Genomic DNA, 26,674 nt, shown 5'->3' with positions numbered 1-26,674 from the left:
CAGAAGCAAGATGGCCATTGTCTCAATTAATATGTTATATTCTCCGTACTTGTCTCTCTTTATTGTGCTGGTGCTCATTATCAAGTCTGCATTTTTATTTCTATAGGGCACCATGCAGATGCTGCATTGATGCAAGAACTTCTTGTGTTTATTTATTTGTTTTTGTATTGTGCAGACACTGATGAGGAATTGAAGGAATGGAAAACCAAATTTGAAGAAAGAATTGCACTTTCGGAATCTAAAATTAATAAGCTGCAGAGAGAAAAAAATGACACGGAGACAACCAGTTCCATCCTTAAGAATACAATTACTGATTATATCCGTGAGATCAGCAAGCTTCAAACGGAGGCTGAAGTAATATTTACAAATTTATGCACAAGTTGATATTCCACAATGCACCTGCTTGGTGTGGCATTTGTTACTAATTGATTTATTTATCTTTGGAATCAGGCTCATATGTCCCTGAAGAATGAAAGAGATTTAACAATTCAAAAGCTTTTTAAAAGGCACAATTTAGGGTCTGTTCCAAATACACCATTCGACAATGAAGTTGCTGTGAACCTAACAAATCGCATAAAATCAAGGTTAATGGATCTTGAGAACGACTTGCAAGATAAAAAGGTGATTTTAGTTGTCTTTTTAATTGTATATTTCTTTTACCAATATGTATACAAATCCTCATATTTTTTTCTCTGGAGTTGTAGTTAACCACTTTAAAACTACTTTTCAGTGTTAAGTGTTTTATTCTTTTTTCTTTACTGTTCTTGATATTTACAATACTTGTATCCAATGTGTTTTTTTTTTTGGTTAGATTTAGTTTAGACCTTATGTACAAGCTTTTTTTTCTGCTCTCTTGTTGTCCAGCTGAAAAAAATTCCTTAGGATCCTTCTCTGTGAGAAATTATTTGTCATTATCTCTTTTTAGTGAGGAGTTGTAGTACATGGGGTCAAGACCAATAAGAACAAAAGGTTAATTTGGGCGATTTCAATTGAAAATTGGCATCTGAGCTTAGTAGCTTGAATTCGGTTGAGTTCATGGATTTTCTTGTATTTGGTGGTTGCAAAGCGTACTTGGTGCTGGTTTCTCTTCTCTTTTTTGGTTTTATTATACCCAATTTTATTTCCCTACTTTGTTTAAACGGCCTTTGGCCATGATTTCCATCTGTAGTCTATGTCCAACTTATCCACCAAGTGTAATCTTATAAATCTCTCCCTTGATGCCTTGCAGTTATACTAGTGATATTATTCTTCTGAGTCATGAGAAATAGTGATGCCCCAAAATAACTATGAGTTAGTTATTCATCTTTGCTGCTTTTGATGTGGACCTCTCATTAGCTCTCTTAAATGTTGTTATACTCGTAACTATAGTGTCTAACACGTTCGACTATAATCCATCAGGAAATGCTGCAGTTAAGTTGTTCTGTTATCCTGACCGATTTCTGACAACAAATGGCCACTTTTAATTAAAAGTTTGGCTTCTAATGGAGATTGTGTCTGTTACCTGTAAGAATATGAGCACTTCCTTGACTTGTTTGGTCAAATGTCCTTTGTTTTTACATTTCTTTTCCGAGCTGTTGCAAAAAATTCATTTTATCTGTTGCTTCATGGTTAGTTATCTGCATCTTTAGTACTTATCAAAAAAAAAGTTATCTGCATCTTTAGTAATTACTAGTAAAGACGCATGTGAACAAAAATCATTGTTAATGTAATACAATATAAGTATATAATAATACTATCTAAGATATATATAACTCTATTATTAACATTTATTTTGACAATTTCAAAATATACAAAGACAAATTATAAAAAGAAGTTCAAGTAATTTATTTATTACAATAACAATAAAAATTATATAAATTCTACTTACATTTATATAAGAATATTGATATAATATACTATATATAGAATTATAGATATAGATATGTCCGAGAGAATTGAAAGAAATAGGAGTTTGTGGTCAACTGGTGAATCCTAAGAAAATGGTCAATTAACCTAACATTTGTCCCTTATCTATATCTTTTGAATTAAATTAAATAATATCATATGAAATAAATTTTAGTAGGAATTAAAAATACATTATAAAAATTTATAAATGATCAATAATTTCATGTAAATTAATTGTCACAGAACCTAACCTATTTTCAATCCCTATTTAACATGAATATATGTGTCAATTGAGGCATAAGTAACACTTATACATATAGAAAATGTATATATGTATAAAATTAATATTTCAATATAAAAAATAATGCTCCAGACTTTCATCCTCTATAGGAGTCTAAAAATCACAAATACTTATTTCTAGTTAAATCGTGTACAAGTAATTTTTTCCTTTTCTATTTGTACAAGTAATTAATATTTTTTAATTTTTTATAATTAATATATACTAATAAGGGACATGAGTCATTTTTTTTTTTTTTGATAAGTAAAAATATATTAGAAAAACCTTCAAAAGGGGAACGCGTCCCTAATAAAAGAAGAAAAAAGATCTAAGGACCAAAAGAATCCAAGAGATCAAAGAAATCATCAATTGAACAACATGCATTTCCTCTTACATAACAGAACAAAGAACGAAGAATATGAATTTTTAAATTAGCTAAAGACGATTCTTTTCCTTCAAAGGATCTGTTATTTCTCACACACTACAAACACTACCAGACACAATGTGGAACAATCCTCCAATAATCACGAGCTTGTTCTTTAACAAGATACCTTCTCCAAGCGTTAATCAATTGTGAGGAGTGCTCAGGCATTACCCAAAAAATGCCAAACATGCAAAAAATAAAGCTCCAACAATGCAAAAGAATATGATCCACGGATTCACTATCAGCTTTACATAAACAACACCAATTAACAATGATGTTGCCTCTCTTTCTCAAGTTCTCCAATGTCTAAATCTTTCCCAATGTGGCAGTCCAAAGGAAGAATGCGATTCGAAGAGGAGCTTTAGAACGCCAAACAGACTTCCAAGGAAACTCGTGACCAACGAAATTGGACAAACACAAGAACATGGATCGAACACCATACCTACCATGAGCTAAAGGAACCCACAAAATATCATCACCCCTTTTGCCAATATCCTTCTGCCTTTCCCAATCGTGAAAGGGGCGCCTAAACCGCACATCCCAAGTAACTCCATTGTTATCAAGTTGAACAATCAATCACGTAGACATGCTTATTAGCTGCAATACTGTAAAGTCTAGGAAAAGAGTAAGACAGCAACTGATCTCTGCACCAAAGGTCCTCCCAAAAACGGACATGTCTGCCATCACGAACTTTGAATCTAATGTGTGTGGAGAAAACTTCCTAGCCCTTCCGAATGAATTTCCACACACCAACGCCTCCCATAATATTGACTGGAAGAGATGACTAGGCCCCACTCTCCTCACCAAAACAACACGAGACAACTCTTCTCCACTGACGATGGTGTTCCTTTCCAAATCTCCATAACCGCTTTCCCAAGAGAGCACGATTAAAAGGAACGATTTTTCGAACGCCTAACCCGCCTAACCTCAACGGTTGGCAGACATGATCCCAATTAATAAGATGATACTTAAACTCCTCTCCCCTTCCACCACAAAGAAAATCCTTTTGAATTTTTTCAATCCTTTCAGCAACTGAGGATGGAATTTGAAACAAAGATAAAAAGTAGGTAGGAAGGGATGAGAGAGTACTCTTAATAAGTGTGACTCTCCCCTCCTTAGATAGATACTGCTTTTTCCATCCTGGATCCCAATTCCTAACTCGTGTAGAAGAAACTCCCAAAGGCAATCCTAAGTAAGGAAGAGGAAAAGCACCAACTCCACACCCTAGGTTAGCAGCTAAGGAGGAAATATCTGGAACATCCCCCACTGGGACAAGCACACTTTTTCCAACATTAATCTTTAACCCAGAAACCGCTTGGAAGCAAGCAAGAATGCACCTCCGATATCTGAGTTGAGAAACTTAAGCATCACAAAAAACCAAAGTATCATCCGCGAACAACAAATGGGAGATCTGCACTTGATGTTCAACATCTCTGCCAACACTGAACCCCCCGATGTAACCCAAATCTTCCGCTTTTCTCATTAATTTGCTCAGACCTTCCATGACAATAAGGAAAAGAAAAGACGATAATGGGTCTCCTTGTCGCAGACTATGCGAGCTAGCAAAAAAACCTGTAGGTGAACCATTCACGAGCACAGAAAACATAACTGACGAGATACAAGTTTCAATCCATTTTATCCACCTGTCACCAAACCCCATCCTCCTAAGCAGATACAGAACAAATTTCCAATTAACATGATCATAAGCTTTCTCGATATCAAGCTTACATAAAACGCTAGGAACCCCACTTTTTACTCTAGAGTCAACACATTCCCCTGCAATAAGAACAAAATCCAAAATCTGCCTCCCACCAACAAAAGTATTCTGTGATTCTGAAATAAGACCATCCAAAACATTACTCATCCTGGAGACAAGAACCTTGGCAATAAGCTTATACAAACATCCAATTGAGCTAATTGGTAGAAAGTCCTTAATATCAGAGGCACCACCCTTCTTGGGAATGAGAGCAATGAAAGATGCGTTCAGTGATTTCTCAAATGTGCCATGAGAATAAAAATCCTGAAAGGTGCCCATCACCTTAGCTTGCACCACCTCCCAACTCTCAAGAAACCGCACAATAAATGTCCCTAATAAGCTCAATCATAAGAATAAATAAACTAATTATTTTTGTTTTTACTAATTATCTATAGTGTGTTTAAATTATTATTGTACCGTGATCATGATTTAGCCTCTAAAAATATTTATATTATAGATAAATAATTCGTTCAAAAGAAAGTGAAAATCATAGATACTTTTATTTTATTTTATTTTTCTCTACTTTTGGATCTTTCTTATATGAATTAAAAAACTGAAGTTTATTATATGGTCCCACTAATATATTAATTAACATAAACTGATTACAATATTAAATAATGCTAACAATTTAAAAAATTCTTACAATAATAAATTATGCATTTAACTTTGGCTGGAACATCATATTGTGATCAATGAAAATAATGATTAGACAGAATCTCAACAGAAAAATAGATCTTATAAACAACATTGTGATTGAGAGATGTTTTTTTTTTTTTTGATAAGTAAAATTGTATTAGAAAGCGTTTAAAAGGGGAATGCATTCCAAGAGCTATATAAGAACCAAAAGCAAAAAAAGAAAGCCTAAGGATCCAAAGACCCAAAAAGTCCAAAAACTCCTCAACGGAAGAACAATCTCTCACCATACCCCAACTAAAAAGGGAAGAAAAAATAGAATATTTAATAGCCCCAATGGGTAGCTCCTCCCCAACAAAGGATCTTCTATTGCGTTCTTTCCAAAGACACTACCAAATGCAGAAGGGAGTCGCCCTCCAAAAGTCGCGAACTTGAGCCCCTACCCTTTGTCCCCTCCAAATATCAATAAGACTCCGTGAGGTCCGAGGCATAACCCACTGAACTCCAAAAAGACCCAACATAAGGCTCCAACAATCATGGGCCACTAGGCAGTACAAGAGAAGGTGGTCCATAGACTCTCCATCGGTCATACACAGACAACACCGATTAATAATGACATGTCTCCTTTTCCTCAAATTGTCCAGAGTCAGGATCTTGCCCCAAGTAGCAGTCCAAGCAAAAAAAGCCACCCTAAGAGGAGCCTTCGAACGCCAAACCTTTTTCCATGGATAAGAGGGGGCCTGAAAATTGGAAAGACAGAAGAAGAAAGACCGGACCTGAAAAGTCCCCTGCGAAGAAGGCACCCAAGTCAAAAGGTCCGCCCCAGTGCCATCCACCTCCTGTCGATACAAAAGGTCCAAAGACATCATCTAGCTCCCAATCCTAGAAAGCTCGTCGGAACTGAACATCCCAAGATAACCTACCGCTATCAAGGTGATAGCAGTCAGCAACCAAAGCATGGCAATCCATAGCAATCCTGAACAACCTTGGAAACTGTTGACGCAAAGGACGTTTCTCGCACCAAGGATCCTCCCAAAACCGGACACTCCGACCTTCTCGGACTCTGAATCTAATATGCTTAGAAAACTCATCCCAACCCTTCCCAATAGACTGCCATACACCCACGCCGATAGCAGATCTAGACTGTCTAGCAGACCAACCCCCTCTATCCTCCCCAAACCGTCAAGTAACGATCTTCCTCCAAAGTTTATGTCTTTCACTGCCAAACCTCCAAAGCCATTTGCCAAGAAGGGCCCTATTGAAGGGGACCAACCTCCGAATCCGAAGACATCCTGACTTAAGAGGCTTGCAGACCTCTTCCCACCGAACAAGATGATACTTAAACTCCTCCCCCCTACCACCCCAAAGGAAGTTACGTTGAATCATCTTAAGTCTCCTGACAACAGAAGAGGGAATCTGGAACAGAGAAAGAAAATATGTTGGGAGGATGGACAGGACACTCTTCACCAGCGTAACTTTTTCTCCCTTCGAAAGATATTGTTTTTTCTATCTAGCCAACCTTCTCTCGAAGCGCTCAACAACTAGGTCCCAGCAACCCACCCTTCTTGAGGAGACCCCCAAAGGCAAACCCAGATAAGAAATAGGGAAGGAACCCGTCTTACATCCAAGAACAGCTGCCAGGGAATTCACCTCCTGAACCTCCCCCACAGGAACAAGCACACTCTTGCCCACGTTGATTCTCAAACCAGAAACGGCCTGAAAACAAACCAGGACACATCTCAGGTATCTCAATTGGGACACCTCTACCTCTCAAAAAACCAACGTATCATCCGCGAACAGCAGGTGAGAAATCTCCAATTGATGAACTGCCTCAGGACCAATCTTGAAGCCCCGAAAAAGCCCCAAGGTAACAGCCCTCCTCGTTAGCCTGCTAAGAGCCTCCATAACAATAATGAATAAGAAAGGGGAGAGAGGGTCCCCTTGCCTCAAACCACGAGAATTGCTAAAAAACCCGGAAGGGGAACCATTAACCAGCACCGAGAATCTGACAGATGAAATGCAAGAAACAATCTATTTCCTCCATCTCTCACCGAAACCCATCTTCTCAAGCAAATAAAACAAGAAGTTCCAGCAAACATGATCATAGGCTTTCTCGATGTCCAACTTACACAAAACTCCGGGAACGGCGCAACGAAGCCTAAAATCCACACATTCACTGGCAATAAGAGTGGAATCCAGAATCTGTCTGCCCCAATAAACGCATTTTGAGACTCTGAAATGACTCCGTCTAAAACCCCCCTCAATCTTGAGGCCAGGACTTTGGCGATAAGCTTATACAAACACCCAATCAAACTGATAGGTCGATAGTCCTTAATATCAGAAGCTACCCCCTTCTTGGGAATCAAAGCAATAAAAGAAGCATTCAACGACTTTTCAAACTTCCCAGTGGAATGAAACTCATGAAATGTGCCCATAATCTCCTGAGAGATGTTTTGGACAATATCATTTCGAATTCTCAAAATGCTTTTGTAGGCGGTCTTTCCTAATTGCCGGTGAGTGTGTGGATTCCAGACTAAGTGGTGGGATGCCTTGTGGTGTTTGCAAATTGGAAATCGAAAAGGCTTATGATCATGTTAATTGGAGTTTCCTCGTATACCTCTTGGAAAGGAACGGGTTTGGAGAGAGATGGAGGAAATGGATTGAATGTTGCATCTCTAGTGTTCGGTTCTTTGTACTTGAATGGAGCCTCGACAGGATTCTTTGGTAGTTCGAGAGGGTATAGATAGGGGGATTCGTTGTCTCCTTTCCTTTTCCTTATTGTGATGGAGGCTTTCAGCACAATGATGATAAGGGCAGTTGACATGGGTTGCTTGAATGGCTTCAGGGTGGGTAGGGATGTTGCTAGTCAGCTGGAGATCTCTCATTTGATGTTTGTGGACGACACGTTGGTTTTTTGTGATGCGGATGTGTCTCAGATGAGATGCTTGATATGTGTTCTGATTTGGTTTCAAGTTTGTATCCGACTTGAAAGTCAATGTTGGAAAAAGTTTGCCGGTGCCGGTTGGGGAGGTTCCTGATATCTCTACTTTAGCTCTTGTTTTGGGATGCATAATTGGTTCTTTACCCATTTCGTATCTGGGTCCGCCTCTTGGGGATTCATCCAGGAGGGTGGGCAGTTGGGATCCAGTGGTGGAGAGATTTGAGAAGAGGTTGGCTGGTTGGAAGAAACAGTACCTCTCCAAAGGGGGGAGGGTCACTCTCTTGAAGAACACTTTGCCGAGTCTTCCTACGTACTTCCTTTCTATCTTTCAGATTCCATCTTCAATGGCTGAAATTATTGAGAGGTTGTAGAGAAATTTTCTGTGGGGTGGTAAAGGGGAGGAGTTCAAGTGTCACTTGGTGCTGTGGGAGAGGGTTTGCACCCCAATTCGGATAGGAGGCTTGGGTATTAGAAGATTAGTGCCTTTTAAGAAGGTCTTATTAAGTAAATGGCTTTGGAGGTTTGGAGTTGAGAGGCACAGACTATGGAGGAGGGTGATTGTGAGCAGACATGGAGAAGCGAGGGGAGGTTGGTACTCCCATGAGGTGAGAATCCCATTTGGGGTTGGGGTTTGGAAACATATTCGGAAGGGGTGGGACGATTTTTCCAAGCACAATAGATTTCGTGTCAGAAATGGTAGGAGGATACATTTTTGGGATGATACTTGGTGTGGGGATTGCTCACTTGCTATCACTTTTCCTAAACTTTTTCGGATTGCTACTGATATAGATGCCATGGTGGTCGACTACTATCGTCTTAATAGCGGAAGAACAGTATGGGATGTACGTTTCTTGAGACAGTTTCAGGATTGGGAGATGGAAGATATTTTTGGCTTTTTAGAGTTGTTGTATCGTCAGGAGATAGCAGAGGAGATTTCTGACTTTTGCGTTTGAACACCTTCTTCTTATGGCGGTTTGATGTTCGGTCGTTCTACTGCTGTCTTGTGGATGCTGCTGGACCGTCCTTTCCATGGAGGGCCGTTTGGCGAACAAAGGCGCCTCTTAAAGTAGCGTTCTTTGCTTGGACATCCATTTTGGGAAAGATTTAAACTCAGGACAATCTTGAGATAGGAAGACAGATTGTGGTCAACTGGTGTTTTATGTGCAATAATGATGAGAAGGCGGTTGGCCATCTTCTCTTACATTGCCCATTGGCTCGAGATTGTTGGTTTTTGTTTAGGATTCACTGGGTTATGCTACGGTCTACCGGAGGCTTGGAGAGGGTGTATAATGGCAGCCCAAGCTTGGGACTCTTGGAGGGTTACTTTTTTATGCGTTTGGTGGTGTTTGTGGCTTGAAAGGAATTGGAGATCATTTGAAAGAAAGGAAAATCATATTGGGTCGTTGAAGTTCTCTATTCTTAGCACTTTTTTTGTTAGGTTCTAGGGAGAAATTGTAAATCCTTGGATGAGCTTTGTAGAGTTTTTGGATTTGTTGAGGGTTTAGAGGCTATGTTACATGGACTCTTCAAAAGTAGTGAAGTACCCATTTCGGACACATAGTGATTGGACATGGGTATGGGATATGTGTCCGACACTTTTGGGTACACATGTAGGTAAAAACCATATGCAATCATTCAATTATATTATATTATTAATTTAAAATGAGTTAAATGCCTACATTGACCACTATGTTAAGAAAAAACATTACTTTACTCTAGAAAATAAAATTAATATTTAGTGGTGTCCTTCTATTTAGAGATCTGACACGTCCGACGCATGGATACATATTCATGTCCGACACACATACCTAAGTCCAGCTAACATAGTTTAGAGGCCCTATTTGGCCTTCTGTTGTTTATGAGGGATGCGTTCCTCTTTTGAGCGCTTTTTATGAATTCTTACTAATAAAAAAAAAAAAAAATCTGCTCATCCTTGCGGGGAAGCTTGCTTTAAGAAATCCCGATGTTTCCGTATAATTATTATTATAGAGATTAAGAATTGAGAAAGAGTTTGAAATTATATATAATTAAAAGAAAAGTAAATTGCTATTTAGGGAAGAAGTAAATTGCCGTGGTAAATTATTATAATTATTTATTTATAATGCATGTTGAATAATAAACATTTACTCTTTTTAACATATAAAAATTTACTCTTTCTAACCTATTCCTTAATTTTATTGTATTCTAACTCTTCCCTAAATAGCAAATTTACTTTTTCTTTAAATTATATTCTATTTCAAACTCTTTAATAATAGTATGGATAAATAAACACTCACTCTTTTGAAAAGGTAAATTATTGAGAAAGAGTTAAATTAAGAAAAGGTAATATGTGATAGAAACTCTTTATTGAGAGAAAGGTAAATTACGAAAAGGTAATATATGATAGGAACTCTTTTAAATGAATAAATAAATAACTATATGATAGAAACTTAAAATATGATATAAACTCAAAATATGATGGAAAGTCTTTGTACTTTTAATAATAGTATAGATGGGAAAATCTGCCTTTATTTGTTAGGGGAGACATAAACAAATTGTCATCTGCAGTAATGGACATTGACTGTTACTATTTCAGAAATCAAACAAGACAGAACTTGAGGTGGCATGGGATTGTTACATGCATGCAAATGACCGTTGGAAAGATGTTGAGGCTCAAACACAGGCTAAAGTGGAGATCAAGGTTTGTGTATAAGGAGCATTCTGTATATCTTTTCTAGTGCCGAGTCCTTAATTTTACATGTCGGATATAATTTGTAATTCCTTGCAGGGTCGTATTTTGACACGTATAGAAGAGAAGAAAAACGAGCGTGATTCATTTGAACTCCAGATTTCTAATGTTAATCTGGCTCGCATGGATGAGAGAGAAAAGAACATGGTAAATGATGGCACCATTCAATTTTCTTGCCTTGGGATTTCATGAACTTTGTTTTGAGTCTTTTGCCTGACCGCATTAAATTATGTAACTCGTGCTTCTGTCTATCTTTGCAGCATATTGAGGTTGAGAGGAAGACAAATCAACTTGCTGAAAGAGAATTTGAATCAAATATACGCCAAAAGCAGAGTGAAATATTTTCCATAGAACAACAAATTAAATCTCTTAACCGCGAAAGAGACAACATGGCTGGTGATTCGGACGACAGAGTGAAACTGTCTCTTACGAAAGCAGAGTTGGAAAACCACAGGAAGAAACACAAAAAGATGCAAGTCCAATCTTTCTTTCTTTTCTTTTCCTTTCCAACAACCCCCCCCCCCCCAAGTTCTGTCGTGTTTTCCATTTCTTCTGTATGTTTCTGTTCTATCTATTTTCATTTTTCTTTGAAGCTCATATATTTTCCTACTTTCCAGAATGGATGAATACAAGGATAGAATTAGAGGAGTGCTAAAAGGAAGGCTTCCTCCTGACAAGGATTTAAAGAAAGAAATTACCCAAGCCCTAAGGTTGTTTGCTTTTGGTTGTTTCACTCTACGATGATCTCTCTGAAAGCAGTTCTTTTTCATTTTACTGATATTTTGTGAATCAGTGAATTGGTGGCAAATCAATTATCATGATGCGAATGCTTTCTCTAGTTTTTAGTTTTTGGAATTTAATATGTGAGCATGCTGTGTTAGGTTTCATTTTTCATTTCCTTATCTGTTGTTGTAGCTGTGTAGAGTATAAATATGCATTGGTTGTCTTCATTAGACTTGCATTATAGTAAGTGTATAGGTATTAAACACTTATCAAATTCTTCAGAGTGTCAACTGGACTGAGTGTTCGAACCCTTTGTTTTGCTTGACTTGCCAAGATAGTAAGTTTGTAGTTAATGCATGTTATAGTTCTGGTTGATGGTATTATATGATGCAGTTTTAATTTGAATTCTTTCCTTTTTATGATGGGATGTTTAGGGGGTGATTGGCTTCTAAATCATGGATCTTGATAAGCTTCACTGGTGTTCTTTAAATTTTTTCATGTATACTTTCTCAGGCCTCTTGGGATGGAGTTTGATGACTTGAACTCAAAATCTCGTGAAGCTGAGAAGGAGGTGAATGTGTTGCAGTTGAAAATACAAGAAGTTAATAATAACCTGTCCAAACTTCACAAGGATATGGACTGTAAGCCTCATACATAGCTTGAGTAAAGTAATTTATCAATACTGTATCATCTCTTGGCTCATTAAATTTTTAATTTTTTTTTTATGTAACATCAGTCTTGTTATATTGAAGAATCTGACAAGGAACAGTACTTGTCGGTAACAGATCTATGTCTGCCTGTGCATGCATTTATTTTGTGGTTAAGTTGGTAACATTTTACAATTCCATTGCCCTTGTCAAGGGATATTTTTCATTTTTATTTCATCAGAGGATGCTCAATTATTAGTTCTGCTTTCCTATGCTATATGTAATGGCAAATGAGTGGAGATTTTTAACAAAATCAAGATGAGCTTTGAAGGAGTAGGGAAGGGTACTCTCAGAATTCAGATTATGGCAGGGTCAAAAGAGATGGCAAATTGTTCCCAAAAGTTATTGGATATCGCATTATATGAGATTTGTTAACGTGATTAATTTGGGTGTACCTTGCATCTATTAGCATAATTAGCGGAGTTGATTAGAGCTGACTTTGTAAACTTAATACTTACCTTATATGTATAATATGTGTGTATATATACCTCCTTGTGAGAAGAATAAAAGTATCGTAAGATTTTTCTCCCTATTTTTCTCTAGTTTTGACATGGTGTCAGAGCATACACGATTGGGGTTTTTCTGATTTACCTTAGCAGTCACAAATTTGTCTAAACTCTACCCATACCCATACTTACCATCACTCTAAGTACATATAATCATACCTGCTGCTGGCTTTACTCTGCTTACCAGTGGCTTATCTTTCTCTTCGACCGATCGGTTCTTGTTGTCGGCCTTATCTTTGCTTCCAATCGGCTTGGTTTGTTGATTTCTTGCCAATTAACTACTGATTTCCGATGCGGCTTATCTGCAAATCATCGATTTGACTTACTCAGACCCTCTCGGCTTGATCTGAAGGTAGTGGACAATCTGTTTTCAGGTTGACTCGTCGCTGACTTCGTTCTTCTCCTTTTGTGCTGTGAGTTTTTTGGGTTTTCTCTACTGCAACTATTCTTCTTATTGAATTTGCAATCTGTATTGCTATAATTTTTGGGATTTACAATCTGAGTTGCTGTGTTCTTTAGTCAATATATTTGTTTTTTTAAGTGCTACAAGCAATGGGTGACTCGAGAGATAAAAGAGATTCAACTTTTGTCTCTCCAGTGTCTGCCTTGGTTACTGATCATCAGGACCACTTGTCCTTACAAATTACTTGGGTGGAGGAGAATGCCAAGGTTAAGCCTAATGAAAAAGATATTGTTGCTTATGCTACTTGGGTGGAGGAGAATGCCATGGTTAAGTCATGGTTACTCAATTCGATGGCTACCGGGATTAGGGCTGTATTTCTCCGCTTGCCCACTACCTATGATGTTTGGGATTCAGTTGCTCAAACATTTTCTATTGGCAAAGATGTTTCACAGATGTATGAACTCCGTTGCCGAGCACATGAACCTGTTAGAATGGTAAGACTTTAACTGAGTATTACGCTGCACTTCAAATTATTTGGCAAGAATTGGATTATCTTCATCCTTGTTCCATGGAATGTGCAAAAGATGCAGTTACAATGAAAAAACAGATTGAGGAGGATCGTTTATATGATTTTTTGGCTGGTTTAGATCCCAGTCTAGACCAAATTAGAAGCCAAGTATTGGCTCAGGATCCGCTTCCAAGTATTCAGAGTGCTTATGCTTTTGTGCGCCGTGAGGAATTTCGTTAACTAACTATGATGGCGGGAAAATTCAGTGATGGCTCAGCTATAAAAGTGGGATCTTCTCCTAAGATTGTATCGGTGAATCCTTCTACTGGTACCACTATTCCTCTAGGCAGGTCCTCTTCCGGTTCATCTGATTCCAAATCCTCTGATACTAGGAGATGTACCTATTGTAATGGTACTAAACATGTTCGAGAAACATGCTTTAAGCTACATGGCTATCCAGACTGGTATGTTCAGAAGAAGAATGCCCAGATAATGGGAGACAACTCTGGGTCTCAGGCTCATCATACTTTTGGTGACACTCAAATAGCACCACAACTTTCTTTGCCTTCCTCGGTAACCTAACCTTCTGAGCAGGTTTCCCAGGTTGATGCTTCTACCTCTTTGGCCAATACAGGTAATTTGGGATATGCCTTGAGTATTTCTTCGGTTCCTTGTGCTCAATCTTGGATCATTGATTTAGGGGCTTCTGATCATATGACTAATAACCCAACTCGGTTTGTTTAAAAATTAATCCTTCTAGGAATAGTGTTAAAGTTGCTAATGGTTTGTCCACACCAATTTTAGGAGGTAGTTATGTTCCTTTGTCTTCTTCTATGTCTCTTTCTTCTGTTTTACACTTTCCTTCCCTTTCTAATAATTTACTCTCCATAAGTCAAATTACTAAGAATCTAAATTGTTGTGTAACATTTTTCCCTACCTATTGTATTTTTTAGGATATTCTTACAAAGGAAACGATTGGTCTTGGTAGGGAGAGAGGGGGCCTGTACTACTTGGATTTGAGTGCTTCACCTGGTTCCAATTTTGCCCAAGTGTACCAAGTTGGAGTAGAGGAATTCAAGGCTAGAGAAGAGATTTGGTTATGGCATCGAAGACTGGGACATCCATCTTTTCCTTATTTGTAACGTTTATTTCCTTCGTTATTCTCTGAAGTTTCTCTTTTAGATTTTCCGTGTGAACATTGCGTTTTAGCAAAACACCATCGTGTATCATTTCCTTTAAATTTTAATAAAAGTGATGTTCCTGTTGCACTCATTTATACTAATGTTTGGGGTCCTTTCTCGGTTCCTTCTCACAGTGGTGCACAATGGTTTATTTCTTTTATTGATGATTGCACACGAGTGTCTTGGGTTTATTTGATGAAGAATAAAAAGTGATGTGGCTTCTATTTTTCCAAATTTCCACCAAATGCTTTGTACACAATTTAATGCTTCCATACAGGTGATCGGATTTGATAATGGACGAGAGTATCTCAAACATACTTTTGGTGCCTACTTCCAGCAACATGGCCTTGTTCATCAGACCTCATATGTCTCTACCCCTCAACAGAATGGTATAGCTGAGCGTAAAAATCGCCATCTCCTAGAGGTCGCTCAATCTTTATGCTTTGCTATGTGTGTTCCCAAAATTTTTTGGGGTGACGCAGTACTTACGGCTGCATTTCTTATAAATCGCATGCCATCTAGCATTCTCCAGTTTTAAACACCTCTCCAAGCCTTGTCCCGGTATCATTCTCTTCCTTCCCGTCTTAGCGTTCCTCTTAAGGTCTTTAGATGTGTTAGTTTTGTCCATGTTCACCCGCATCAACGAGGTAAGATGGATCCCTGTGCCTTGAAGTGTATCTTTGTGGGTTATTCTGCCACCTAGAAAGGATATCGTTGTTTCATCCTCCTACCTGTAAACTCTTTGTTTCTATGGATGTCACCTTCTGTGAGAAAGAAGCCTATTTTTAAGGGGGAGTTATTGATACTTCTCTTCAGGGGGAGATTAGGAGTCAGGTGGAAGAGAAGTATTTTTTGGATGAAACACTAATTGTGCAAAGGACAAAGATAGTACCTGAAAAGAAGGAGAAAGAGTTAAGGGTGTATGTGAAAAGGAAAAAGGTACATATGGATAATCAAAAAGATAATCAGGAAGGCACTCAAACAAGTTCGGCAAAGTCCCCTCTTGAACTATTGGACCAAACGGCTCCTTATGAGGATATTCTTGAAGATCATCTGGAGGTAATTCATACTCTTCCATCTTCTCTCGAGCCTAACATTTCCTTTGAGTCTAACCTTGATATCCCAACAATCTCAGCAGGTTATTATGAGATACAGAATGAATCTTAAGGTCCTCGTTATCCTGTTTGTCCTAATCGGAGTAAACCTCCTCAACGGTTTACTTTTTTATCTGGTAATGTTGTCCAATACCCTATATTCAATTATGTATCATCTCACCGTTTGTCTAATTCATAGAATGCTTTTACAAATCAATTGTCCTCTGTGTCCATTCCTAATAGTGTACAGGAAGCTCTTGGCAATCCTAAATGGAGAAGTGCTATGATTGAGGAGATGAAAGCTCTTCAGAAAAACTCTACTTGGGATATGGTTTAACTACCGGAGGGTAAGAAAACTGTAGGTTGCAAATGGGTGTTCATCGTGAAACATAAGGCAGATGGCTCCATTGACATATATAAGGCCCGACTAGTGGCTAAAGGTTATACACAAATGATGGGATTGATTACCAAAAACCTTTGCACCAGTGGCCAAAATGAACACCATCCGGGTCCTCTTGTCCTTGGTTGCAAATCTAGTTGGCCTTTACGTCAGTTTGATGTGAAAAATGCTTTCCAACATGGAGAGTTGGATGAGGAAGTCTACATGGACCCTCCTCCAGGGTTTACTACTTCTTGTGATGTGGATAAGGTTTGCAAGTTGCGAAAGTCCTTGTATGGACTTAAACAATCTCCAAGGGCATGGTTTGATAGGTTCACATAATCAATGAAAAACTATGGATTCAAACAGACCCAAGCTAATCATACTCTATTCCTCAAGAGAAATAAGGACAAGATTACTGCCTTAATAGTTTGTGGATGATATGGCGGTTACCGGTAATGATGACGAAGAGGTTAAAAAACTCCAGAATTATTTAGCCAAGAAATTTGAGATGAAGGATCTGGGTACTCTGAATTATTTTTTGGGTATTGAGGTGGCCAGATCAAAGCATGGTATTTTCTTGTCCTAAAGGAAGTATGTCTTGGATTTGTTGACTGAAACTAGGATGCTAGCTTGCAAACCAGCAGATACTCCAATTGAGCAAAACCACGAGTTGGGGGAATATCTAGACCAAGTTCCTACAAATAAGGAAAGGTACCAACCAAAGGCTAGTTGGGAAACTAATATACTTATCTCATACACGCTCTGACATCGCCTATGCGGTTAGTGTGGTGAGTCAGTTTATGCATGGACCTAGTGAAGCTCACATGGATGTTGTATATCGGATTCTCAGGTATCTAAAATATGCTCCTGGTAAAGGTCTAATGTTTTCTAAACATAGACATCTAGAGGTTGAGGGTTACGTCGATGCTGATTGGGCTGGATCAATAACTGATAGAAGATCAACTTCTGGATACATTACTTTCGTAGGTGGAAACCTAGTAACTTGGCGGAGTAAGAAGCAACATGTGGTGGCTAGATCAAGTGCAGAAGCAAAATTCAGAGCTATGGCCCATGGGGTTCAAGAACTGTTATGGATGAAGATCTTGATGGGTGAATTGGGTTTCTGTCCCTTGAAACCTATGAGTCTTTATTGTGATAACAAGGCTTCCATTAGCATCGCACATAACTCAGTTCAACATGATCATACCAAGCATGTTGAGGTAGATATACACTATATCAAAGAGAAACTAACAGTTGGAATAATTAGCTTGCCATTTGTAAAGACCAAGGACCAGCTAGCAAATATTTTGACAAAGGCAGTATCAAGTAGAAGTTTCAATACTTAAATCGACAAGTTGGGCATGCGAGACATCTATGCACCAACTTGACGGGGAGTGTTAAAGTGATCGATTAGGGTTTACCTTGCATCTATTAGCATAATTAGCGTAGTTGATTAGAGCTGACTTTGTAAACTTAATACTTACCTTATATGTAAATATGTGTATAGTATATATACCTCATTGTGAGAAGAATAAAAGTATCGTAAGATTTTTCTCCCTAATTTTCTCTAGTTTTGACATGATTATATGCCATTAACTATTATCTATGCTTTACTTCTTCTTGGTGCAGTTGGGATATCTGCACAGATAAAATCCTAGGTCACCCAATGCTAGAAACTACTAATATGAGAAATTTTCTTCCAACTGATACAAACAAAATATAAAGGCAAAAAGTAAAGTATTAACCTTTAGAATCAGCACTGTGAAAAAATACTGCACGAGTATTCAACCCATATATGATGTCAATCTATTATAACAAGAAGATGTTGCGTAGCAGCTTGAGAAATGAACAAATTATTGGCAGAAATATTTTATGTAGCTGTTCTCTCTCTCTCTCTCTCTCTCTTAATACTCTTCTGCAGACAATTGCAATGGATAAAATTGGCCTGCTGAGATTTACTATTCTTTTTTTTTTGTCTTATGATTGAATGCAGCAAGGAAGAGATTTATTGAATCAAAACTCCAGTCATTGGATCAGCAGTCTCTTATTGACTCATATCTTAAAGTCTTGGATGTGGCTAAAGATAAAAGAGACGTCCAGAAAAGGTTCTTGGTTGAATCCATTTTAAATGCAGCATAGACTCACAAACACAAACTTATGTGTGTACACATATATTCATGCATCATCTATTAATATTTAAGTTAGTAATTTGTTTCTTTGATTTTTTTCATTTTTTGATATGCTTCATGCAGCAAATACAACATCGCTGATGGTATGAGGCAAATGTTTGATCCATTTGAAAGGGTAGCTCGTGCTCATCATGTTTGCCCTTGCTGTGAACGTCCTTTCTCTGCTGAAGAGGAAGATGAATTTGTTAAAAAGGTTGTTATATTAGTTTTATTTCTCGGATGTTGTGCACTATCTTGAAACACACTCGGCCTTTCTTCGCTTCCGCTGGTTCTCACTAAATTGGTTTATATTGTCTTGTACATTACAGCAAAGAGTGAAGGCCGCAAGTTCTGCGGAGCGCCTGAAAGTTTTGGCTGTGGATTCTTCAAACGCCGATTCCCACTTTCAGCAGTTAGACAAGCTTCGTATGGTATACGAAGAATATGCTAAAATTGGCAAAGAAACAATTCCTCTTGCGGAGAAAAATTTGAACGAGCTAAACGAAGACTTGGATAGAAAATCACAGGCTCTTGATGATGTAAATATCAAGTCTGCTATATTTTGTTTAAGGGATTCTGGTGCAGTAAGCTTGTTTTGTTGCGGCGCTATCTGTTCTTTGTCTTTTGATTATGTTAAGATCTATTAGTTATTTGCTACTTTTCTGTTTATTGTAATCCTCACTTCCTCTCTGTTCTTGAAATGCCCGTGGCCTGGGCTTTCAAGAAAATTGTTGGATGTTAAAGCTGTGCTAAAAACTGCTTACAGTAAGTGACTTTAGTCCATGGAAATCGAGGTCCCAGGTTATTTGATTTCTCATTTCAACATAATGCTAGGATATATATATTTGTCAGTTGGCATATTCTGTTTGAAGTTTAATACTAAGGTTGTGTGACCAAATTATAATTGTAAGTTCTGTTATTTCTAGTCCTTGATGGTCATTTTGTCAATTAGAGTCTCAGCAATATACTTCATGATGTTCAATCACACTTTAAAAGCTAGTTGAGATCTTAGAGAACTTAAGAATTAGGTTGAGAAAGGTTTAAATAGTTTTGACCACTTTTGACCTATGTTTTGGATTTGGTTTAATTGGATAAAATTCACTTGAATGATCTTAGAAGACTTGGAAACTTGTAAACAGGTATCGGATAATGCTCACATAAGAGACTTTATTACCCACCTCTCTTCCTATGGCTTTTTTGTAGAGGGATGACCCTGGGAAGGGACTCCAGTCTCCTCAAGATATAGAGGAATATAAGTTTGGGATGGATGGCAAGTGAGATGTAGGCGACTTCTTTGTTTTCAGAATTGCACACGTGTTTTGGAAACCTTAGGACATGCTTTTAGTGGGCTTAGAGTCAATACTAGCATGTGGTATTGCGTTCAGTGACTTCAGTCAAAATCTTATCTTTTTGTCTTCTTGGAGTCAATTGATTCTATACTTTGAATTTCGTTATGATCTTTAGCTCTTTACATGTTGAGAAAGTAGACTTGATAAGCCTTTAAGCGTATCTAATTTGCACAATATCCAATCTTTGTGGCACCCCTATTGTTGTTTTGTAGTTTGATCTAATACTTCCAATTCCTGTATCTTCAACTTTCTTAAGAATCACATTGGTAATATACTAAAAAGCTAGTATTCCATATTTTCTATTCAATGTTCCCATATTTAGTTTGGACAAGAGATGGTGGGGTTTAAGTAGTAGTGGTTCCTTCACTTCACAAATTTTCTCTAGCTTTTATTTGAGAGAAGGTAATCCCTCTATATTCCAATTGGTGAGATTGATGTGGAACCCTAATATTACTTGTAGGTAAGGCTTTGCCTTGGAAAGAACCTCATTAATTATAATTGGGTCAATATTAGAGCCTGATGAGATTCTCCCCTGATGGATGCCCCTTTTAAAGGTCTTAGCCTGAACATATGTTCTCCTTAATAAATCCATCTCTTTGTATATTGCCTACCTGTATGCATTGTAGCCTAGAATTTTTAGTGGAAAATTCTTGGTCTTGCCTCTTCAAGGTCGCTCTAAATTTCCTTGTGAAGCTTTCACATGGTTGTCAGTCATGATTTTGAAACTGTACCTTCCTGAGTATGATTTGGTTTTTATAGATTGAGAAAAATAATAGAATTTAGAGAAGTATTCTTGATTACACCAATGATTAGAAATTGGGTTCAATTCTCCCTTTGTTGTTTATTTGATATGAACAACCGACTACTTAGTATTTACTGTCCCTTCTGTGATGTGTGCGTTCCACATTTCTTGTCTATGAAAACATATATAGTCATTGTTAGACTATAATTTTTATAGTAATTTAAATTTGTATTGTAAATAATGTGAAGGATATTCTGGTCTTTGTACTGAAGCTCAATATTGTAAGTACGAGTCTTCATCGGAATTTATTGTAAGAGAATTCTTTTCTCCTCTTCTTCAACTTCTACTTTTTTCCCCTTACTTTCCACATCTTACAAGACATGCAAATATGGTCCAAAGTGACCTTATTTATTAATTAGTGTCTCATAGGGAACTGAGATGACTTGATCATGGGGTATCAGATAGATATTGGGCAATACCCGGTGATGCAGCACACTGAAGGCTAACAATTTCTACCAGAAGAAAAAGGAACATGAAATTTTGGAAATAATTAGAAGACTCTGGATTTGTAAATTTGAAAAAAAAAAGTGCTTCAAGCAGCACACGCTGCTGTAGAGAAGCCGGAATTAATTGGAAGAAGAGGAAGTCTTCGGTCATGGCCCCTTTCTGCTTGATGTGGTGTGTTGGGAGGGGAATTAAGATTTTCAGATCATAAGATAAAGGAGTAGTTTTTTGGGTTTCTGATTCATCTGGGTGATTGGGGAGTTGAATCCTATCCTTATTCTATTTTGGAAATAGCTGAGAATATGAATTATTTTTATCTTATTATCAGGTTGTATAATTTATGCTTTCTATAAGCTGTTTGTATATAGTTTGTGTCCCCATTTTGGCGCCTCATAGTGATATCTTTTACTTGTAGAACAAGAAGTTCCTAAACATTCAATCTTATCAACACACTTTGGACCTCTGATTTTTTTATGCCCAGATCCTAATAGGAAAGTGGAAATGTTCCTGTGGTCTTTATTAGATAAGACGTAGAGTGCTTTGGGGGCCATGTAGTAGATCTGCCGTCTATCAAGTATGGTTCGTACTGTCACTGAACTTCTCGAAGTCATACTGTAATAAATGGCTGTTTTGGCCTAGTTGAGCAGGACAACTTGGGAGAATGTTTGTGTGTGTGTGTATTGTGCCTTTGTTGTAATATATCGTAGTATAGGGTTGGCCCCCTTTGACCTGAGTTTGCTTGGCCGATTCTTTGAACCCTGCTTGCAAATGCCATAGCAAATTAGGTTATTATGTACCTCATTTGTTAATATTTGCTTTAGATTTCTATTTTTTTATTTTTATTTATATATTGGAATTGTTGCTTCTTAAATTTAACAATTGAAAGAATCTGTTTGCTACAGGTGTTGGGTGTTTTAGCTCAAATAAAGGCTGACAAGGACTCGATTGAGGCATTAGTGCAGCCTGTGGAAAATGCTGATAGGCTCTCTCAAGAAATACAGAATTTGCAAAAACAAATTGATGATTTGGAGTATAAGCTTGATTTTCGAGGGCAAGGTGCCAAATCTTTGGAGGAAATTCAGTTGGAGCTGAACACCTTGCAGAGCACAAAGTATTTAACATACTTCATCTGCTGGTTACTTATCCTCAGACTAAATTAAATTTTTTTTTTTTTTTTCTTCCTGCGTTGATTGTCTAGAGATGAGTGAGCGCATTTGTTTTGCAAACTCTGATCAGGAATTTTTATTTTTAATGTAATTGATATATTCTTTTGTTATAATAATTTGTCTAGTAGTTTTTTTTATTCTACTTTGCTATTTGCAACTAGGGACAATTTGCATAATGATTTGGAGAAGCTAAGAGATGAACAAAGGTATATGGAAAATGATTTGTCAAGTATTCAGATAAGGTGGCATGCTCAACGGGAAGAAAAGATGAAAGCAGCAAATACATTGCGTGATGTCAAAAAGGCAGAGGAAGAGTTAGATCGTTTGGCAGAGGAGAAAAGTCAAGTTGATCTTGATGAGAAGGTGATTCATTCAGGATGAATGTGTTTTTTTACCTCAACTGTCATGACTGGATTTATCAATATGACTTTTTTTATTTAAATACTCAACTGTTATGATTTGATTTAAACTTGTGTATTTTTTATGCCACAGATAACTGTAAAATCAAAAAGACAATTTGTTGGTGGAATTGGTATATGTTAGTTTGCTTAAGGGTCTCCTGTTTGATCAGTTATTCACCCAAGCTAACATATATTGGATGTGTGAAGCTTAAAACATCTGTGTTGTTAACCCCAAGGGGTTGGCTCAAGTGGATAAGAACTTGGCCCTGGTGCCTCATGTACCAACTAGGAAAAAAAACATGTGTTGTTAGTGATGGAAATTTAGGTAAGTAGCAAATATTTTTATGGAAATTATGGTAATTCACTTTTACAACCAATTCTATATGCCATCTTATAAATCTGTAGTAAATTCTTGACCAACTAATAACCATTGGAGATGCAAGAGAGTGATAATAAACTTTCTCTTTCACTTCATGTCTATCCTTCCCTGGTGTGTTTTGGAAGAAATGATCTTGCTTCTGGGATGGTCATTCAATGTCACAATTTGCTGTTAGGTCTCGTCTTGGAACAAGAAGGTACAGCTTAGTGCATGAAAATAGGTTGCTGCTGGGATTTGTCTTGGAACAAGAAGGTTCATCTTAGTGCGCAAAATTAGGTTTCAAACTGGTGAGTATTGAAAGGAGACATGCCCCAGTATTAAGAAATAAAAATAGACTAACATATGTTTTGTTTCATGGTACAACCAGACTATAGTTTAGTCAAAAGGATGAGTTGTATATATATTTTAGCATATTTCTAGATAGATCTCCACTCCTAAGGGATAAAAACTCATGATAAAAACAGATATAAAAACTCATTATCTCTGTTTCAAATCCCGTGCTCTGTTGTTGAACGGATTGAAAAAATTCAGAGAGACTTTCTTTGGGGTGGAAGAGGAGAAGAGTTTAAGTATCATCTTGTTAATTGGGAATAAGTTTGCAAACCGTTGAAATTAGGCGGTTTAGACATTCGGAAGCTGGTTCCTATAAACAGAGCTTTATTGGGGAAGTGGCTATGGAGGTTCGGTAAAGAGTGCCATCAACAGTGGAGAAGAGTTGTCGCGTGTCGTTTTGGGGAGGAGAGTGAGGGTTGGTCCTCTCGTCCTGTTTCTGTCACGGGAGGTGTTGGTGTTTGGAAATTCATTTGGAAGGGTTGGGACGTGTTTTCCACTCATATTAGATTCAAGGTTCGTAATGGTAGGTATGCTCGATTTTGGGAAGACTTATGGTGTGGTGATCAGTTGTTGTCTCTTTCCTTTCCTTGTCTCTTTAGTATTGCCGAAAATAAGCATGCTTACGTAGTTGACTGTTATCAACTTGATAACAGTGGAGTTACGTGGGAGGTGCGTTTTAGGCGTTCTTTTCAGGATTGGGAGATGGCAGAAACATGTGTTTTTATGGACTTGTTGTATAGATAGAAGGATGTCGGCAGAGGTTGTGATGACATTTTGTGGATCCCCTCCACTCATGGTAGATATGGAGTACAATCCATGTTTTTGTGTTTGTCTAATTTCGCTAGCCAAGATTTCCCATGGAAGTCTATTTGGCGCTCTAAAGCTCCTCTTAGAGTCGCTTTCTTTCTTTGGACTGCTACCTAGGGAAAGATTTTGACATTGGATAATTTGCAAAAGAGAGGCAATACCATTGTTAACTGGTGTTGCCTATGTAAAACAGACGGTGAGTCCGTAGATCACATTCTTATGCATTGTCCTGTGGCGTACGATTGTTGAAATCTCATATTCAGTATTTTTGGCGTTCAGTGGGTAATGCCTAAGCACTCTACTCAATTAATTAACGCATGGAGAAGATGCCCTGTTAAAGGTCATGCTCGTGATTTTTGGAGGATCGTCCCACACTGTGTTTGGTGGTGTATTTGGAGAGAGAGAAATAATAGAAATTTTGAAGGAAAGGAATCGTCTCTAACAAACTTAAAATCTCATATTCTTCGTTCTCTTTTATGTTATGTAAGAGGCAGCGCTTGTTCCTCGATTGATGATTTATTTAATCTACTGGACTATATTGGTCTTTAGGTTTTTCATTTTTGTGTATTAGGGACGCGTTCCCCTTTTGAACACTTTTCTAATATATTTTACTTATCAAAAAAAAAAAAAAAAAACTCATGATGTCACACATTAAATATATATATATATATATATATATATATATATATATAAACTAAAAAATAAAATCTCATGATGTCACTTTGAGTTGGAGAAGATTAAACTTGTAGTACTGCTTCCTGCCTTGGTTTACCGCACAACTACTATTTAGGTAAAAGGGGGACTTGTGATAAATAACTTTGAATCTTCCTGCGTAAACTCAAGTTCACAAATTGTGTCACATTAAGCGCAGTATTGTAAAAAAGTGGCATCTCTTTGCATAGATTGAAGCTGACCTTGAATGTAGATGTGAGGTGATGGAGAGAGACAAGAGGGAGATGTTTATCATGTATTATTAGTTATCAGATGGTAGCAGTTAGCTTCATGAATATATTTGTATTCATATACACAATTTTTACCTCGTTACAAATGTTCTGTTTTTGCACAAGCAAGAAAACTGCTACTAATGTTTTATTGGCACGCTTGGACTATTTGGTCAGATTTGAAGTTAGATAAATTGTTTGTTCATTTTTAAATATTTTGGAGAGGGAGATAATAATCACTTTTCCTGTTTTTTGGATTCTAATGAATTTATAATTCCTATTTCCTAGTGAAGGATAAAAGAAGAAAACCATTCGACATAATTTCTTTATTGGTTTCTATTTGTGGGGAGTTGCGAGGTCATGAAATGAATATCTGCCATGCTAATAGACATACATGAATATAAAGCAGGCAATGTGTTCTATAGTTTTGTTAGTTCCAAATACGCTCTTAGTTGTTCTAATTTTTATTCTTTAATTCCCATCTGAGTAAATGTTCTGTTATGCTGTTTCTGTTGTCTAAATTTTTACATAAGAGACATTTAGTTCGTAATTCCTTTTTCTTTTTGCGGTGCTCAACCATATTGTTGAACCTTTTTTCTATTTACCTTTGTATTAAATTCTTTGTTATACTTATTGTGTACTGCATCATATATTTACACTCTTGGAAATTTCAGCATTTGGCGGAGGCTCTTGGCCCTTTATCCAAGGAGAAAGAGAAATTTTTAAGTGACTATAACGACTTGGCAGCAAAACTTAATCGTGAATATGAGGAGCAGGCTGAACTTAAAAGAAATTATCAGCAGGAAGTTGAGACACTTGGTAAAGTGGCTTCTAAAATAAAAGAGTAAGTTACATGGACCTGAGAGTGATATACGTGGCTATCCCTCATTATTGATCTCATTGGTAAATTTTTTTCCCTTCCCTGGAAAGGAACATGATGGTAGTCTTGTCCTACCAGGTACTATGATTTCAAGAAAGGAGAGAGGTTAAAGGAACTGCAAGAAAAGCAAACTCTATCGGAATCACAACTAAAAAGTTGTGATATCAGGAATCAGGAAATTTCGGCTGAACTAACCAAAAGTAAAGATTTGATGAGGAACCAAGACCACTTAAGACGCAATATTGAGGACAATTTGAATTACAGAAAGACAAAGGCTGACGTAGATGAGCTCACCCGTGAGATTGAAGCACTGGAAGACCAAATACTGAAGATTGGTGGGGTTTCCAGCTTTGAAGCTGATCTTGTAAAGCTCTCGCAGGAAAGAGAACAACTTCTTTCAGAGGTATGTATGAGTCATGTGGGCATCTTTGCTTTACTGTTCTTGGTATTTACAATACTTCTTGTACTCAGTGTGGCCTTTTTTTTTATATATTTAGTTTAGACCTTGTGCACAAGCTTTTTTGCTGCTCTCTTGTATACAGTGTGGTTTTTTTTTTTTTTTTTTTAATTTTGCACTTATCTATGGGTAACACCTGTACAATTTTTATAATTTCTCTGTGACATCTATTTTTTTCTTCTCATCTTCCCCCACAATCACTCTCTCATGCCGCCTTTTCATTATCTTCACAAACTTTTTTGCATCTTGTGTCAGAAAGGAGGCTAGAAAATGCCCATATTGAGTATAAATGCAATGCTGTAGAAATGTACGATTCTGTATTTAGAACAGAAGTTACGTAAATTGGCTAGACTCAAAAACATTGAAGCTCCAAGTATTGACATAGGTAACTCATGGAGCA

At 37.4% G+C, this 26,674-nt stretch overlaps 1 protein-coding gene across 1 annotated transcript in view; it reads left to right on the top strand.

The window, feature by feature from the left end:
* The window catches only part of LOC132274807 (DNA repair protein RAD50), a 42,227-nt gene that overhangs the window by 9,500 nt on the left and 6,053 nt on the right, over positions 1-26,674 (top strand). The window contains exons 7-20 of the mRNA XM_059776142.1: positions 176-354; positions 451-621; positions 10,491-10,595; positions 10,683-10,790; positions 10,904-11,115; positions 11,261-11,353; positions 11,880-12,007; positions 18,141-18,252; positions 18,400-18,529; positions 18,645-18,854; positions 21,813-22,021; positions 22,238-22,439; positions 25,612-25,781; positions 25,896-26,220. Coding sequence (XP_059632125.1) covers positions 176-354; positions 451-621; positions 10,491-10,595; positions 10,683-10,790; positions 10,904-11,115; positions 11,261-11,353; positions 11,880-12,007; positions 18,141-18,252; positions 18,400-18,529; positions 18,645-18,854; positions 21,813-22,021; positions 22,238-22,439; positions 25,612-25,781; positions 25,896-26,220 — 2,354 coding nt within the window. The remainder of the gene's footprint in view (positions 1-175; positions 355-450; positions 622-10,490; positions 10,596-10,682; positions 10,791-10,903; positions 11,116-11,260; positions 11,354-11,879; positions 12,008-18,140; positions 18,253-18,399; positions 18,530-18,644; positions 18,855-21,812; positions 22,022-22,237; positions 22,440-25,611; positions 25,782-25,895; positions 26,221-26,674) is intronic.

The sequence above is a fragment of the Cornus florida genome, unplaced genomic scaffold (genome assembly GCF_030987335.1).
Source record: "Cornus florida cultivar Cherokee Brave unplaced genomic scaffold, ASM3098733v1 CherokeeBrave_3.0.0_Hap2_Chr09, whole genome shotgun sequence".
Taxonomy (NCBI): Eukaryota; Viridiplantae; Streptophyta; class Magnoliopsida; order Cornales; family Cornaceae; genus Cornus; species Cornus florida.
Note: the sequence above shows the minus strand (reverse complement) of the source record. Positions and strands in the feature narration are given on the sequence as shown.